The following is a 16,566-nucleotide window of genomic DNA, read 5'->3' on the forward strand; positions in this document are numbered from 1 at the left end:
CCGGCACCTGTTCGGGTACACCGAGGGAGAATTTAGCATGGCCAATACACCTAAACAGCATGTCCTTCAGACTGTGGGAGGAAAAAAGAGCACCCGGAGGAGACCCACACAGACATGGGGAGAATGTGCCACTATAGAGCTAAAGCAATGTGGTTGACTCTCAGCTGCAATCCAAGGGCAACTAGGGATGGGCAATAAACGCTGGCCAGCCAGTGATGCCCAATTCCAATGAATGAATAAAAGAAAAATTATTACACTTTTAATACAAAGTAAATTTCAATTACAGCTATTTAACTGTCGTATAAGTATGTAAATACTTGAGATTACCGATCGATTGGCTGTCTATGAACCCACATTTGGACAGAGATATAAGCCATAGGGCATCAAGAGACATCACAAAAACACAGAACCAAGAATTGCAAATAAGTTTGTGCATTGCCAAAGGAAAAACTCTGAACAGACAGTGACCCGGGAATTGAACCCAGGTCCCTGGCACTGAGAGGCAGCATTGCTAACCACTCTGCTACCATACTGCAACTTCGGAATCTGGGATACCCCTTTCTCTGTAACTATATGCATGTGGAGCTCAACCAGAGCACTGTGCAGCCTCAGCATGTCTTCCGGAAACATAAACTCAATGAATCTGGCAGCACGTAAGAACATAATATCTCAACCTTCGGTAATCTGCTTGTATTTCAGCTTTCAACAATGCTCAAACCACTCTGTTTCACCGTGGTGAATAATATGGCAAGAGCAATGTAAACATGGGGTGTTATCAGCATTGCCCGGAGACCCAACATATTGGCAGCTCAGGCTGATATATGTGCTCCCCAAACGCAATTAGTTTCTCACACACCAGCTGTCAAATTGAAATTGCAGCCAATAATGTAATATATACCAATAGTGTAAATATATTGTCTCACTGTACACCTCTGACCTCATCTAATGTCCTACTAATTCAACATTTCAGACAGAAAAGAAAGACTAGCATTCATAACCTCGGGATGTCCCAAGGTGCTTTACAGCCAAAAAAAAACAATGATTACAATCCCATACATAAAAAGTGCAAAAAATATGATTAGACTCATGAATCTCCCCACATTATAACAGTGACTATACTTTCAAAGAACTTTATTGGGGACATCTTAAGGTCACGAAGAGTGATGTATAAATGCAAGTTTTGCCTTTGGCAATACACAATCTTATTTGCAATTCTTGGTTCTGTGATGTCTCTTAGTGCCCTCTGGTTTACATATGGTTCAGCTTGGTATGGCTCCTTTTCTGTCCAAGATTACAAGAAACGACAAAGGTTCTTGAATGTAGCCCAGTCCGTCACGCAAACCAGCCTCCCATCCACTGACTCCGCCTACACTTCCCGTTGCCTCGGAAAAGCAGCCAGCATAATCTTGGAGTCATGCACCTCGGACATTCTCTCTTCCATCGGGAAAAAATACTAAAGTCTGAGATTGTGTACCAATTGACTCAAGAACAGCTTCATCCCTGCTGTTATCAGACTTTTGAATGGACCCACCTCGCATTAAGTTGATCTTTCTCTACACTACATTCTGCACTCACTCCTTTCCTTTCCTATGTGTAGTATGCTTGTCCTGTATAGCGCACAAGAAACAATAGTTTACACTGTATAGCAGGACTAGAGGGCACAGCCTCAAAATAAGGCGGGGTGGGGGGGTGCAGTTTAGATCGGAGCGGAGGAGGAACTTCTTCACTCCAAGGGTGGTGAATCTCTGGAATTCTCTGCCCATTGAAGTGGTGGAGGCTACCTCGCTGAATATATTTAAGTCACGGGTAGATAGGTTTCTGACAGACGGGGGAATTAAGGGTTATGGGGAGAAAGCGGGAAAGCGGAACTGATCCACTTCAGATCAGCCATGATCTTATTGAATGGCGGGGCAGGCTCGAAGGGCTAGATGGCCTACTCCTGCTCCTATTTCTTATGTTCTTATATATATATTAATACATGTGACAATAACAGATCAAATGAAACATATCTGTCCAAATGCGGGTTCACAGATCGGCTACCAGGAATAATTGAGTATCTACATACTTGTGTTAGACCACAGCTGGACAGCTATAATTGAAATTACTTCGTATTAAAATGGTAATAATTTTTTAAAATTGATTCATGGGACATGGGGATCGCTGGCTGGCCAGCATTTATTGCCCATCTCTAGCTGCCCAAAGGCAGTTAAGAATCAGCCACATTGCTGCAACTCTGGAGTCGCATGTGAGCCAGACTGGGTAAGGACGGCAGATTTCCTTCCCCAAAGGGCACGAGTGAGCCAGATGGGATTTTCCAACAATCGACAATGGTTTCAAAGTCATCAGTAGATTTTTAATTTCAGATATTTTTTATTGAATTCAAATTCCACCATCTGCCGAGCTGGGATTCGAACCCGGGGTCCCCAGAACATGAGCCGAATACATGGATTAATAATCTAGTGATAATACCACTAGACCGTCACCTCCTCACATAAATGAATTCACTGAAAACAACTCTGAGTCCCATTCACCCCAAGCTAAACAATTTTGTATAATTCTAGTCAATTTTTGCTTGGTCAAGCTTTTATTTGAAGAATGTGTATGTTTAATTTTTGATGTTGTAGCATGCCAACAAAACATGATGAAACATTGGCCCATTGTGTTGTGGTGGTTTTGTGAAAATGGGTGATTCCAAAGGAAGGCGCTTTCAGCACTGCGTTGGGTTTCTGCAATTTGCCCGAGGTTTGCGTCCAACTCCCTCGTGTTGGAAGTTCAGGTCTGCAGAATTGGATGAAAGAATAGCTGGCTGAGAGAGTTAAATAAACACCTGACTGAAATAGGGTGGTCGTGTCACCTGCACACAGCTAGGTGCAGGATCAGAGATCCAGTCTCACCGTAAAGGTAAAATGGCTCAGACCTGAATCCCTAAAGCGGTGATAGGGTGCGAAGGGCTCCAGGTGCAACGCATTAGAACACCAGGCGCTCCATAATTCACATTGTGTTGAACAGTAGTAGCACAGCTAATGAGTTACATATGACTGGGGCACCTTCACAGGCAAAAGCTGGTGCGCGTAGGCCTCAGAATAAGCTCCCTGATAAACTTCAAAAGCTTCCGTCTTGATGGGATTCCACAGCACATGAGAAGTCAGGATTTACAATACGTTTTCCTCTCTGTTCAAAATTTAGGTGAAGTGAAGATGATAAATGGTGTCCAGAACTTGTTCAATCCACAACTTCTGACCCTTCTGTAAAATTCTCGACAACAAAATGTTGGAGTTTACATGGAATATCAATCCTTGTCTTTTGAGGCAAAATTAAAATCATTGAACATAAGTTTTCCAATTCAACAGATGCTACAATAAACACAGAACTGGTAAGATTCAACTGTCTTAATATCCAAGGATGAGTTGATTCCATGGGACTGATCCCAGAGTGGTCAGACCATCAGCAGATAGCTCGGAGTAGAACACAGGAGCCGATTCACACCATCGCTGACTATAAACCCAACCATAAATTACTCGAACCATGTGATATAAGGAATGGGGAACACATCTCATTCCAGTGAAGAATTTATTAATCACTGGCAGAATTCCAAAAAATTGCTCACGGTGAACAAAAATCACAGAAGCTTACAGGAGAGGGGGGAACCATTCGGCCCATTGGCTCCGTGCTGGCTTTTTTTGACAGAGCAATCGTCTTCAATTCCACACTCCTACTTTTTGTCCCTAGCCCTGCAGGTTTGGGGAGGCGATGGTGTAGTGGTATAATTGCTAGACAAGGTTCGAATCCTGCTACGGCAGATGGTGGAATTTGAATTCAATAATAAAAAAGAATTTGGAATTAAGAATCTGCTGATGACCAAGAAACCATTGTCGATTGTCGGAAAAAACCCATCTGGCTCACGAATGTCCTTTAGGGAAGGAAATGCACGGTCTTTACCTGGTCTGGCCTACATGTAACTCTAGAACCACAAGGTTCTAGACTCTCAATTGCCCTACAAAGGGAACTCAGGATGGGCAATAAAATGCTGGCCAGCCAGCGATGCCCATGTCCCACAAATGAACAAAAAAAATTCTCAGGTGTCAATTTCAATCTGACTTCCTTTTTACAAATTTTCACGGATTCAACTTCCCAGCAACAGAATTCTGGGTCCCACCAACTCCCAGTGAAAAACGTTTCCCTTTATCACACCCCCCTCAATCTTTTGTCAGTGATTCAAATCTATGGCCTGTTATTACTGACTGTTCACAAATCCATGCTGGCTGGTTGATTTCGTCATGATCCACTCAGCAGATCCATGTGTCATCAACACTTGTCCACGTCCTATAGACATGGGTCAGAGATAAAATCTTCACCAAGAAGAAACAAAAACATCTTTAAAAATTGTCTCCAACGCATAATTTCCCAGCTACCTCCTTGCCACCTCATCTTTAATGAGCAAATTGCATTCACGTCAAAATAAAAACAGAAAATGTTGGAAGGAGACAGTGGCAGAGTGGCATTGTGGTTGGACTAGTAATCCAGAGCAATGCTCTGGGGCCACCACAACAGATGGTGAAATTCAAATTCTAGGGGTGACACAGCAGTTAGCACTGCTGCCTCACACTGCCAGGCACCCAGGTTCAATTCCTGACTTGTGCCACTGTCTGTGCAGAGTCTGCACGTTCTCCCCATGTCAGTGTGGGTTTCCTCCCCACAGTCCGAAACACATGCTGGTTAGGTGCATTGGCCGTGCTAAATTCTCCCTCAGTGTACCCGAATAGGTACCAGAGTGTGACGACTAGGGGATTTTCACAGTAACTGCATTGCAGTGTTAACGTAAGCCTACTTGTGACTAATAAACTTTAAATACTCAGCTGGTCAGGCAGCATCTGGTGTGACAGGAACAGTTAATGCTTCAAGTTGATGACCTTTCATTAGAACTTAACTTTTCATTCCAGATTTCCAGCATACGAACTATTTTGCTGTTCTTGGTGAATTGTTCTACCATATGTTGGATTAACAGATGGGCAGAGGGTCAATCTAATGAGTGTGATAAGAGTTCTCAACAGAGAACGTTTGCTGAAAGCTACTTCAAGGATTATTAAAATTAGACCCACTCTCCCTACCCTGTCCCGTCTTCTCACTCTCGTACCCCTGCAAGACAGAGGCTGAGGGGATACCTGATAGAGGTCTACAAAATTATGGGAGGCATAAACAGGCCGGACAGTCAGAGGATTTTCCCTAGTGTGGAAATGTCAATTACAAGGGGGCACAGGTTCAAGGTGAGAGGGGGAAAGTTTAAGGGAAATGTTAAGGGGGTGGGGGGTGGGGGGGGGGGGAAGTTTTTCCACCCAGAGAGTGGTGGGTGCCTGGGGTGTGCTGCCAGAGGAGGTGGTGGAAGCAGGTACATTAGCAACATTGAAGAGGCAACAGGATGGGTACATGAATAGGGAGGGAACAGAGGGATACGGACCGAGTAAGGGCAGACGGATATTTCTTTAGTTTAGTTAGGGCATCAGGATCGGCACAGGCTTGGAAGGCTGAAGGGCCTGTTCCTTTGCTGTGCTTTTCTCTGTTCTCTGAAAAGCATGACACGTAGAATTATAGAATCCTACAGTGCAGGACCCATGCAGCTCATCGAATCTGCACCAACCACAATCCCACCCAGGCCCTATACCCCTAACCCCATGCATTTACCCGAGCTAGTCTCCCTGAGACTATGGGGCAATTTAGCACAGCCAATCCACCTAACCAGCACGTCGTCAGGTTTCGGGAAGAAACCAGAACACCCGGAGGAAACCCGTCGTCAGATTTCGGGAAGAAACCAGAACACCCGGAGGAAACCCAGGCAGACAAAGGGAGGACGTGCAGACTCCACACAGACAGCGACCCAAGCCGGGAACTGAATCCGGGTCCCTGACGCTGTGATAACCACTGCGCCATCCTTCAACTTAACAGCTTCAACTTAAATTTGCACTTTGCAAAGGGAACCTCCCCACTGGGCATAATACCCGAGGTTTGTTCAGGCAGTGGCGAATGAGAAAGGGATATCACATCAAATCAAGTTCAGGTCTTATCTGGTGAGGGTTTTTTAATCCTCAAACTGAAAGCAAGATTTACAAATATCTCAGGAGTGAAACAGCTTCATGTACAGCATCTTGGCCATCTGCTGACTCTGGCTGTTTTTAATCCTGCACTGTCCATGCATTATTAAAAGGAGGACTTGCATTTTTATACTGTTTTTCACAACCATTGGACATCTTAGAGCATTTTATAGCCAATTAAGTACTTTATGAAGTGCCATCACTGTTCCAAATGAGGAGACACAGCAGCTTTTTGTCGCAGCAAATTCCCACAGACATCAATGTGAAAATTACCAGACAAAACATTATTATACTGATTAAAGGGTAAACATTGGCCAGGACAGTGGAGAGAACACTCCTTCTCTTCTTTGAAGAGAAGTTTTCTTTCACAACCACCCAGACAGGCAGATGGCTCCTTGGGTTTAATGCATCACCGGAAAGGCAGCAACTCAGACAATGCAGTGCTCCCTCGGTACCGCGCCTCAGACAATGCAGTGCTCCCTCGGTACCGCGCCTCAGACAATGCAGTGCTCCCTCGGTACCGCGCCTCAGACAATGCAGTGCTCCCTCGGTACCGCGCCTCAGACAATGCAGTGCTCCCTCGGTACCGCGCCTCAGACAATACAGTGCTCCCTCGGTACCGCGCCTCAGACAATGCAGTGCTCCCTCGGTACCGCGCCTCAGACAATGCAGTGCTCCCTCGGTACCGCGCCTCAGACAATGCAGCGCTCCCGCGGTACCGCACCTCAGACAATGCAGCGCTCCCGCGCCTCAGACAATGCAGCGCTCCCGCGGTACCGCACCTCAGACAATGCAGCGCTCCCTCGGTACCGCGCCTCAGACAATGCAGCGCTCCCTCGGTACCGCGCCTCAGACAATGCAGCGCTCCCTCGGTACCGCGCCTCAGACAATGCAGCGCTCCCTCGGTACCGCGCCTCAGACAATGCAGCGCTCCCTCGGTACCGCGCCTCAGACAATGCAGTGCTCCCTCGGTACTGCACTGAAAAATCAGCCTTGGTTTTGTGAATCATTGAGTGGCTACAGTGCAGGAGGCCATTCGGCCGATCGAGCCTGCACTGACAACAATCCCACTCAGGCCCTCAGTCTATAACACAAATATTTACCCTGCCAGTCCCCGTGACACTAAGGGTCAATTTGACACGGCCATACGTATATCTTTGGCGTACGGAGGAAACCCATGCAGACATGGGGAGAACATGCAAACTCCACACAGACAGGAATCCAGCACGGTGGTTAGCACTGTCGCCTCATGGTGCCAGGGACCCGGGCTCGATTCACAGCTTGGGTCACTGTCTGTGCAGACTCCACACAGCCATTCTCCCTACATCTGCACGGGTTTCCTCCGGATGCTCCGGTTTCCTCCCACAGCCTGAAACAGGTGCGGGTTAGGTGCGTTGGGCCATGCTAAATTCTCCCCCAGTGTACGCCGGTGTGTGGTTACTCGGGGGGTGGGTTTCACAGTAACTTCATCGCAGCGTTAACGTAAGCCGACCAGTGACAATAATAAGTAAACTTCATCCAAGGCCAGGACTGAAACCAGATCCTTGGCACTGTGAGGCAGCAGTGCTAAATCCTGTGTCCACCGTGCCGCCCTGAAGCAGGACTTGAACCCAGAACCTTGTGATTCAGAGGCGAGTGGGCTATCAACACAGCTGACACTGTAAAAGGCAGCTGGGGTGTCCCGCGCATCGTCAGTGGATCTCGAATGAATGTAATTCTGACAGCTCCACTAGCTGATGCGACACCAGGGTTTGAAAGTTTGAACATCAGCCAGCTTGTTCACTTTGCAAGCAACAAGTGCAAAGCTGGCGAAAGGGCCAGGCACCTAACTCGCAGGTCAGACAATTTTTCTGGAAATCTCCCTACTGCAAAATGCCTGGAAGTCCTCTGACGAGCTGTGGTATGTTTCTGAAACGTTCCAGAGAGTTAAGCCACAATAGCACAGGGAGGCTTGAGCAGTCTGTGACCAGGCCACAGATTGGCTACAAGGGGGACAACAGAGGAAGGTTTTTTTTTAAAAAACAATAAGTCAATTGCAGTTTCTAAAGAAACAGTCCAGGGGACCTGCAAGTGCCGTGACCACAGAATTAGCGCGGAATCGGGAAAACTCCTCTCCCCCACTGAAAATCCTGCCGATCTGCCAAATCCACCTGAGAAAGGCAAACGCTGACTGCTCGACTGCAGAAGCCATCACAGCTGCTAAAGTGAACCTTAACTTTCAACCTCTTCGCTTTGGAAAGAAGGAATTGAAGTATTGGGCTTTACAACGCGATCTCACGGAGACAGATTTGGAAGCTCGTATCTTTTTTACCTGCTTTTAATCCTTGTATCTGTATTTTAGTTAATAAGTTTACCACTTGTACCTCCAGCAGTGGTCGTTGTAACAAGCAAACCTTTATCTTGTTTCAGACTAAAGCTTGCCTGCTAGGTTATTTTTATTTGAATTACTCATAATAGAATCATAGAATCTTACAGTGCAGAAGGAGGCCATTTGGCCCATCAAGTCTCAGACAGGACATCTTACTCTGACAGAGCACAGTGGTTAGCACTGCTGCCTCCAAGTGCCAGGGGCCCAAGTCCGATTCCCGGCTCGGGTTACTGTCTGTGCAGAGTCTGCACGTTCTCCCCATGTCTGCATGGGTTTCCTCCCACAGTCTGAAAGATGTGCTGGTTAGGTGCACTGGTCATGCTAAATTTTCCCTCAGTGTGCCCCAAACAGGCGCCGGAGTGTGGCGACCAAGTGATTTTCACTGTAACTTCATTGCAGTGTTAATGTAAGCCTACTTGTGACAAAGAAATAAGCAAGCTTTAACATATTCACCCCGCTAATTCCCCTGACCTATTATATATATATATATCTTAGGACACTAAAGGGAGAATTTAGCATGGTCAATCCAAATACCAGACATCCTTGGATCGTGGGAAGAAACCAGAAGAAGCCCACAAATACATGGTGAAAACGTTCAAAATCCAGACAGTAAATTAATCCAGACAGGGAATTGAACCTGGGTCCCTGGAGCTGTGGGGCAGCAGTGCTAACCACTGGGCCACCGTGCTGCCTACACACAGGCGCAGCTACATTCTTAGGTCATGGACCACTTGAAGGAAATCTCTTTCATGTGGTCGTGACACATTAACGTAAACACATGGAGCTGGCGGCTGAACCATCTTTCCCTTCCACCACTCCAGCCTGTCTGCAGCTCACTCAAGCTCTGACTCACCACGTGCTGACCCCAAATTTATACTGGCCTTCGGAGGTGGGTGGAGAGCCAGTATCTGGTGGAATCTCTTCACTGGTGTTTCTGCTTTCTTCCCTGCGGGTGAGTAGGTGGCAGCTCTCAGATGTCTGAAAGCGGGGACTCTGAAGGGGAAGGTTGGTACGAGGGGAGGCAGTTTGCCAGACAGCAGGATGAGGGTGAGCTGACAATTTCTAACAGGAACAATGCAGGAAGGTATCATCACTGGGAGGTCTCTCGGCGACACCGGGTACCACCGGCTCAATCACAGCTGGTGCCACGACGCTGAAAAGCTGCCCTGCTTTTGGATTCAGGAGATGGCGGCGTCCTCCACCCTCACCGGCTCCGCTCCCTCTGACTGAGTACAACCGTGCCCCGCAGGAGAGGTGCTGGTGGCGGCACTGCAATGTGTTTGGGGTGATGTGCATGCCATGGCTGAATCGTTGGGAGATAGTGGGGGCAGTGAGAGGCGGGTGTGAGGCTGACAGCACCGGTAGGTGTGTGAGGGTGGATGCTTGGGGGGGGTGGTGGTGGTGGTGTGCAATGGGAGAGGTTGGTACCACGAGGAGGTGGTGGTTTCTGGAAAACACATGGGTTAACGCTGACCACCGATTAGACTTCTTGCGGCTCTACAGCTAGACTCTGGCCACCCTTTCTCAGAGGATCACACTGAGGGCTTTCTGCCCTCACCCACAGTCTCTCTCCCTCTGTCCTTCTCCTCCACTAATGGGCAGGTCACTATGTTCATGGAGATGAGGTGAAAACTCAAAGTATCCGTTTTCTCCACCTTGATTTGTGGGGCCACGGGCAGGTCACAAATTGAGAACTGCACCCTTAAACGGGTGGGCAGCACGGTAGCACAGTGGTTAGGGCTGCTGCTTCACAGCTTCAGGCACCTGGGTTCGATTCCCAGCTTGGGTCACTGTCTGTGTGGAGTTTGCACATTCTCCTCGTGTCTGCGTGGGTTTCCTCCGGGTACTCCGGTTTCCTCCCACAGTCCAAAGATGTGCGGGTTAGGTTGATTGGCCATGCTAAGAAATTGCCCCTTAGAGCCCTGGGATGAGTAGGTTAGGGGGATTAGCGGGTAAATGTGTAGGGATATGGGGGTAGGGCTTGGGTGGGATTGTGCTCGGTGCAGACTCGAAGGGCCAAATGGCCTCCTTCTGCACCGTAGGGTTTCTATGATTTCTAATAAAAACAAAAGGGCTATCCAATTTCTAACTCGACAAATCTAAGCCTGGGTTTAGTTAGTCTGCAATAATCCTTGTCAAATTGTCAATTTTGTTTTCATGCAAAAATAGAGTCACGTATCGGAATGACAGGGAATAAATATCCCATTACGGAAGCGCTATAACACATGAGAAGTCAGCTTCAAACAAGACAACAGATGGAACTTTCCCTACTGCCCTCCCATTGATTATCAACGGAGGCTAGGAGGAGAATTCCAACCCGACTGCATTATCAACAGTATTTTTACCTCAAAGCCCAGCACATCAAAGTAACAGCTCACATTACAGGAAATGTGGCACGTTGCCAACAGCACAGGCCATCACCGTAAGATAAATGCTCTGGAAGGCTAAGGTGAGACTGGAAACCATGGAGGGCTTTCTGAGCAAGTGCGGTGTTTACACAACAGCTGTAACCAATAATGTTTGCAAGTGTGAGCTCTCAGGTGCCGAGTGAGGAACATTAAAAGGCGCAGTGTTCAGATACGGAGCTGATGATGAACGCAATGAAGGTTCTGCTCATCGCTGCAGCCTTTTGTAGGAAACTTCTGTTCATGTTTAAACAAACTGTAGGCTCAGATCAATGGAAGGATGGGGTTTAAAGGGAAAGGTGTCTTTCTTTGCTCTCAAGCTTCATGTCCGAGCCCAGGAACAGACATTTTATTGGACAGCCGGGACAGGAAAAGGCCATTCGGTCCTCTAATCCTGCTGCACCACTCGGTGGCTGATCTAAATTCCATTTCAGAGTCTGTACAGTGCAGGAGGAGGCCGTTTGGCCCATCGAGCCTGCTCTGCCATTCACAGAATCACAAGATGCCTACAGTGTATAAGGAGCCATTCGGCCCATCAGGTCTGCTCTGCCATTCATAGAATCATAAGGTCCCTACAGTACAGGAGGAGGCCATTTGGCCCATTCAGTCTGCTCTGTCATTCATGGAATTGTAAGATCCCTACAGTGCAGGAGGAGGCCATTTGGCCCATCGAGTCTGCTCTGTCATTCACAGAATCGTAAGATCCCTGCAGTGCAGAAGGAAGCCATCAGCCCATCAAGCCTGCACCGACCACAATCCCACCCAGGCCCTATTCCCGTAAGCCCACATATTCCCCCCGAATCTGGGGTCAATTTACCATGGTCAATCCACCTAACCCGCGCATCTTTGGAGTGCGGGAGGAAACCGGAGCGCCTGGGGAGAACGTGCAGACTCTGCACAGACAGTGACCCCCGGTGGGAATTGAACCCGGGTCGCTGGTGCTGTGAGGCAGCAGTGCTAACCACTCTGCCAACAGGCTGCCCCAAAGTGCTCACAGCTCTTAAGGCCAGACTTCTCAGCAGCCTAGCTCCACACCAGGTATTAGGCTGCCCGGGACGTGGTCTCTGGGGCAGCAACAGCAGCCCCAACCCCCCTCCTGGGGTGAGAATTCCATCTTTGCCGGCACCGTGTCCCAGAGTTGAGTGCGGCGATCTGGGAGGCTTACCGACTCCCTCCACCTGCCTTTCGGATGGAAATCCAGCCCAACGTGACTGAATAGACAAGCTGCTTACAATTTCGGACACCACGGGGGCATTCCGACCCGCTAATTTTTCCTGCCGGGTGGTTCGCGCGTGTGCTGATTCGCGGGATCGTGCGTGCGTTCCCGATGCACGCGCAACTCCCACAGCCGGATATCCGGCGCGATTGGGACAACGTCTCCCACCTCGCCAGTACAAATTCACCCTGCCGGGGTTTTGAGTAGCTCCCCACTTTCCAGGATTCTGCTGGAGTGAGGAGGGGCGGGGGTGGTGTGTGTGTGTGTGTGTGTGTGTGTGTGTGTGTGTGTGCAGTTGGTGTCCCCGGGGAGATACCCTGGCAGTTCCATCCTTTTAATCATCTTAAATGTGTCTCTTCTGGTTATCAATCAATCATTCAGTGGCCGAAAACAGTTTCTCCTCACTCACTCTATCCAAACCGTTCAGGATTCTGAACATTCTGCTCTGTGGATCAGCCCCCAGCTTCCACTGGTACAGTTCCAGGGGAATCTGAACTCTCTCCAACATCTTGACGTCCTTCCTAAGGGGGGGATTCCTCCTCACATGGGTGGCAAGATGACAATGGGTGGCACGGTGGTTAGCACTGCTGCCTCTCAGCTCCGGGTTCGATTCCCGGCTCGGGTCACTGTCTGTGCGGAGTTTGCACATTCTCCCCGTGTCTGCCGGGGTTTCCTCCGGGTGCTCCGGTTTCCTCCCACAGTCCAAAGATGCGCGGGCGTGGTGCGTTAGCTGTGCTAAATTGCCCCTCGGTGTCCCGGGATGCGTAGGTTAGAGGGATTAGCGGGGTAAATGTGTGGGGTTGCAGGAGATAGGGCCTGAGTGGGACTAGTGTCGTTGGGGACCCGATGGGCCAAATGGCCTCCTTCTACACGGTAGGGATTCTGTGAGGAGTCCAAAAACAACACAGTTTGTGCCTCACCTCACACTGGCATTAGATCAGGTGGTGCCAATGAACTTTTTAAACATTCTGGGTGGAATTTTTAACGTCCCGTCTGCCATGGGAATCGTAGTGGGCAGGAGGCCATGCAGAAATCCGTTAACCTCAGGTGACCGGGAAATCCCACCCTCTGTTCCTTCAAGAACACTAACACACACCAGTTTCGAAATGAGTGCCGCTACTTCCCCAGGAGTTAACTGCCCTTTCCTTCCACTGCATCAAGCATTTGTGATGGATTTGCTGCTTTTCAAGAATTCAAGTGGGACAATTGACGGGCCAGGCAGATGGCTTTAACAATGAACAACTCAGCTCTGCCGCAGTTTCCATATGCCACTTGTGGCTACATCAAGCTGTGCCCACGATGCATATTTAAACCCTCTCCAAAAAGCTCTCTTTGTCACCGGAGGATAATGAACTTATTGCATATTTATCAAATGCACCTCCGCGTGTGAGCCACAGAAAACGCACACCTTCCCTGGTGTAACGAGAGGAGGAGAGTGCGACATACCTGCTGTGATCTTTGTATGGCAGCATCTATTTCTTCCACTTTCTGTGCTATAGTGTCGCTCACTAATCTGTAGCGCTCGTTGTCGTCGGATACCAGTTTGTCGAGCCCTTCTCTCGCTCTCCATGGTACCAATTCCAGTAGAGCACTGCTGACCTCATTCACCGTGTCCAGGCTTACCCTGTGTTCCACCGTCTCCTTCCTCAGCTCCTGGGGATCAACACACACACAGAGTTCTCTCATCACACAATTCTTCTGGGTTAGTTTTATTTGTTCGTTAGTTGCAAGTAGGTTTACATTAACACTGTAATGAAGTTACTGTGAAAATCCCTGAGCCGCTAAACTCCTGCGCCTGTTCGGGTAAACTGAGGGAGAATTTAGTACGGCCAATGCCCCTAACCAGTGAGGCCATAAAGTCCTGCCCTACTGTGCATAACCGTCTGTCCCCAGAGTTATCGAGGACAGTTTTTAAATCAGCCCGCTAACTGTCCAACTTGGCCGTAATGCTGATTCTTTTCTCCACCCAATTTGAAAATCATAGAATCCCTTCAGCGCAGAAAGAGGCCATTCGGCCCATCGAGTCTGCACTGACCACAATTCCACCCAAGCCCTATCCCCATATATCACCAACTAATCCCTCTAACCTACACAACCCAGGACACTAAGGGGCAATTCAGCATGGCCAATTAACCTAACCCACACATCTTCGGACTGTGGGAGGAAACCAGAGCACCCGGAGGAAACCCACGCAGACACAGGGAGAATGTGCAAACTCCACACAGACAGCCACCCAAGCCGGGAATCGAACCCAGGTCCCTGGAGCTGTGAAGCAGCAGTGCTAACCACCGTGCCACCGTGCTGCCCAACCGATGGAGTGTAATACTTGGCAGAGGATTTCTTTTTTTACATAGGACATAGGCATTGCTGGCTGGTCAGCATTTATTGCCCATCTCTAGTTGCCCCTGGAGGGCAGTTGAAAGTCAACCACATTGCTGTGGCTCTGGACTCACAGGTAAGCCAGACTATGCAAGGACGGCAGATTTCCTTCCCTAAAGGACATTAGTGAACCCAATGGGTTTTTCCGACAATCGACAATCGTTTCATGGTCATCAGTAGATTCTTATTCCAGATATATTTTATTGAATTCAAATTCTATCATTCGCCACAGCATGATTCGAACCCAGGTCCCCGGAACATTAGCTGAGCTTCTAGATTAATAGTCCAGCGATAATCCACTAGACCACTGCCTCCCCAATTTGAAACGTTCACTAGAGCGACACAATGCCTCACTGCATCAGGAGACTGGGTTCAATTCCAGCCTTGGGTCACTGTCTGTGTGGAGTCTGCGTGGGGTTTCCTCCCACAGTCCAAAGATGTGCAGGTTAGGTGGATTGGCCATTCTAAATTGCCCCTGAATGCCAAAGATGTGTAGGTAAATGCCGCAGTAAACGTGCAGGATTAAGGGAATAGGGCAGAGGGGAGGACCTGATGGAATGCTCTTTCCAAGAGTCGGTGCAGGCTCGATGGGCTGAATGGTCTCTTCCGTGCTGCAGGAATTCTATAGTTCTAAAGTTTTGCGGTGGATTCCTAGCCCCTGACTAAGGTTAATTATCCCCTGTTAGGCCAGTCTAGGTTTCTGGAGATTGAAAAGGTATTTGAAATAAAAATCAGATTAAAATTCTGGAGGGAAAAAGAATGAGATAAAAGGAACACAACAGTACTTTAGGCTTCATTTGTTTGAAGTTAACACAATTTTTTAAGAAGAAGTGGAATTTTCTGTGCCCGTGGCGTATTTTTGTGGTAACACAGGTGGCCCACCGTTGCTGTCAATGGCTTTTCCTGTTGCTTGCACCCTCTATCGACGGGGAACCCTCAGAAGAGGGTCACCGTCGGCGGGACAGGAAGATCCCACAGACAGTAATGGCCGGAAAGCTTCGGCCCAACTGTCAAAATGAAATTTTAAAGACTATCCCTCTCGTTGCGTGAAAGAGACTTTTGTTTTTTTTCCCCCCCATAACGATGAAACACTCAACAGTGCACACCTGTGATTGGGGTGGTTCTTGGCTTTGTACAATGGTGTAAAACTGGATGCCAAGTGAGTCAGCGACCTACTTTCCATCCCTTGCCAAGTTTCACTCCAGTGGAATTAAGATGCAAAATGGTTGCTGACTCACGATTACCCAAAGTCCATGCTGTCCCATTCAGTATCGTCAACAGGGTTTGGATCAAATGCTAACACTACATGAATCAAAGGTTCAAGTGGTTTCTCACACAACGCCCTCCCCCCCCCCCCCCCCCCCCAATCTAGTAATCTGGCAGTAGCTCTGTCCACTGGTTAACCATCTGAAATGCTTTAACAGGGAGGCTATTTTCCCTGCTGTTATCCTCCTTGGCTCTTGTAGCAGCTCTCTGCCCTGCCGCAGCATTGACAAGAGAATTAGCAATTGTGCCAGTACCGTATCTTTGAAGGAAATAACCTGCAGTTAATGATGGAAGCGTCCTTAATTGAGTAAGCAAACTGTAAGCCAATACTGGCAAGAACACTAAGACGCAATACTTATTCCCCAAAAAAAAAGCAGAGAAGGCACATCTTTTAAAAATGCCTAAATTTCTGATAATCTTGGTTAGAATCCTATCCATTAGCAATATTTCTTTGCAGTGACGATATATCAGCGAGCAGACTGTATATCAGTCTCAATGACTCACTGACAATGGCTGTTGCCCTCAGTACAAACACACGATGAACTTTACCCTTTCAAAAGCACCAAGACTTTTTATGCCTCCCCGGAGCAGCTGTTGGCAACAATGGAAAACATGGGTCTCCGTCCCATTGGCTCCCTCGTCAGCGAGACCCAGGCTAGCAAGGCAGGGAGCGGTCACCCAGAGGTCAGGAGTTTCTGCTCGAGCGATCTACTGACAGTGTTCATCTAACTATTGAAGTGCGAGATTGCACAAAGCAAACTAACAAATCAGTCTCTGACACAGCAACTCTTCATCAAGTGGTTCGAACGCTAATCCTTTCACTCAAAGGAATCAGTGAATGATCCC

General features: G+C 48.3%; 1 protein-coding gene across 4 annotated transcripts in view; it reads right to left on the minus strand.

Annotated features, from left to right (window-relative positions):
* The window catches only part of dst (dystonin), a 614,201-nt gene that overhangs the window by 102,543 nt on the left and 495,092 nt on the right, over positions 1-16,566 (minus strand). For all 4 annotated transcript variants that reach the window (XM_080191940.1, XM_080191941.1, XM_080191942.1 and 1 more), the window contains one exon: positions 13,522-13,728. In XM_080191940.1, the coding sequence (XP_080048066.1) occupies positions 13,522-13,728 (207 nt within the window). The remainder of the gene's footprint in view (positions 1-13,521; positions 13,729-16,566) is intronic.

This window comes from Carcharhinus amblyrhynchos, chromosome 7, assembly GCF_965287045.1.
Source record: "Carcharhinus amblyrhynchos chromosome 7, sCarAmb.v2.hapA, whole genome shotgun sequence".
Lineage (NCBI taxonomy): Eukaryota > Metazoa > Chordata > Chondrichthyes > Carcharhiniformes > Carcharhinidae > Carcharhinus > Carcharhinus amblyrhynchos.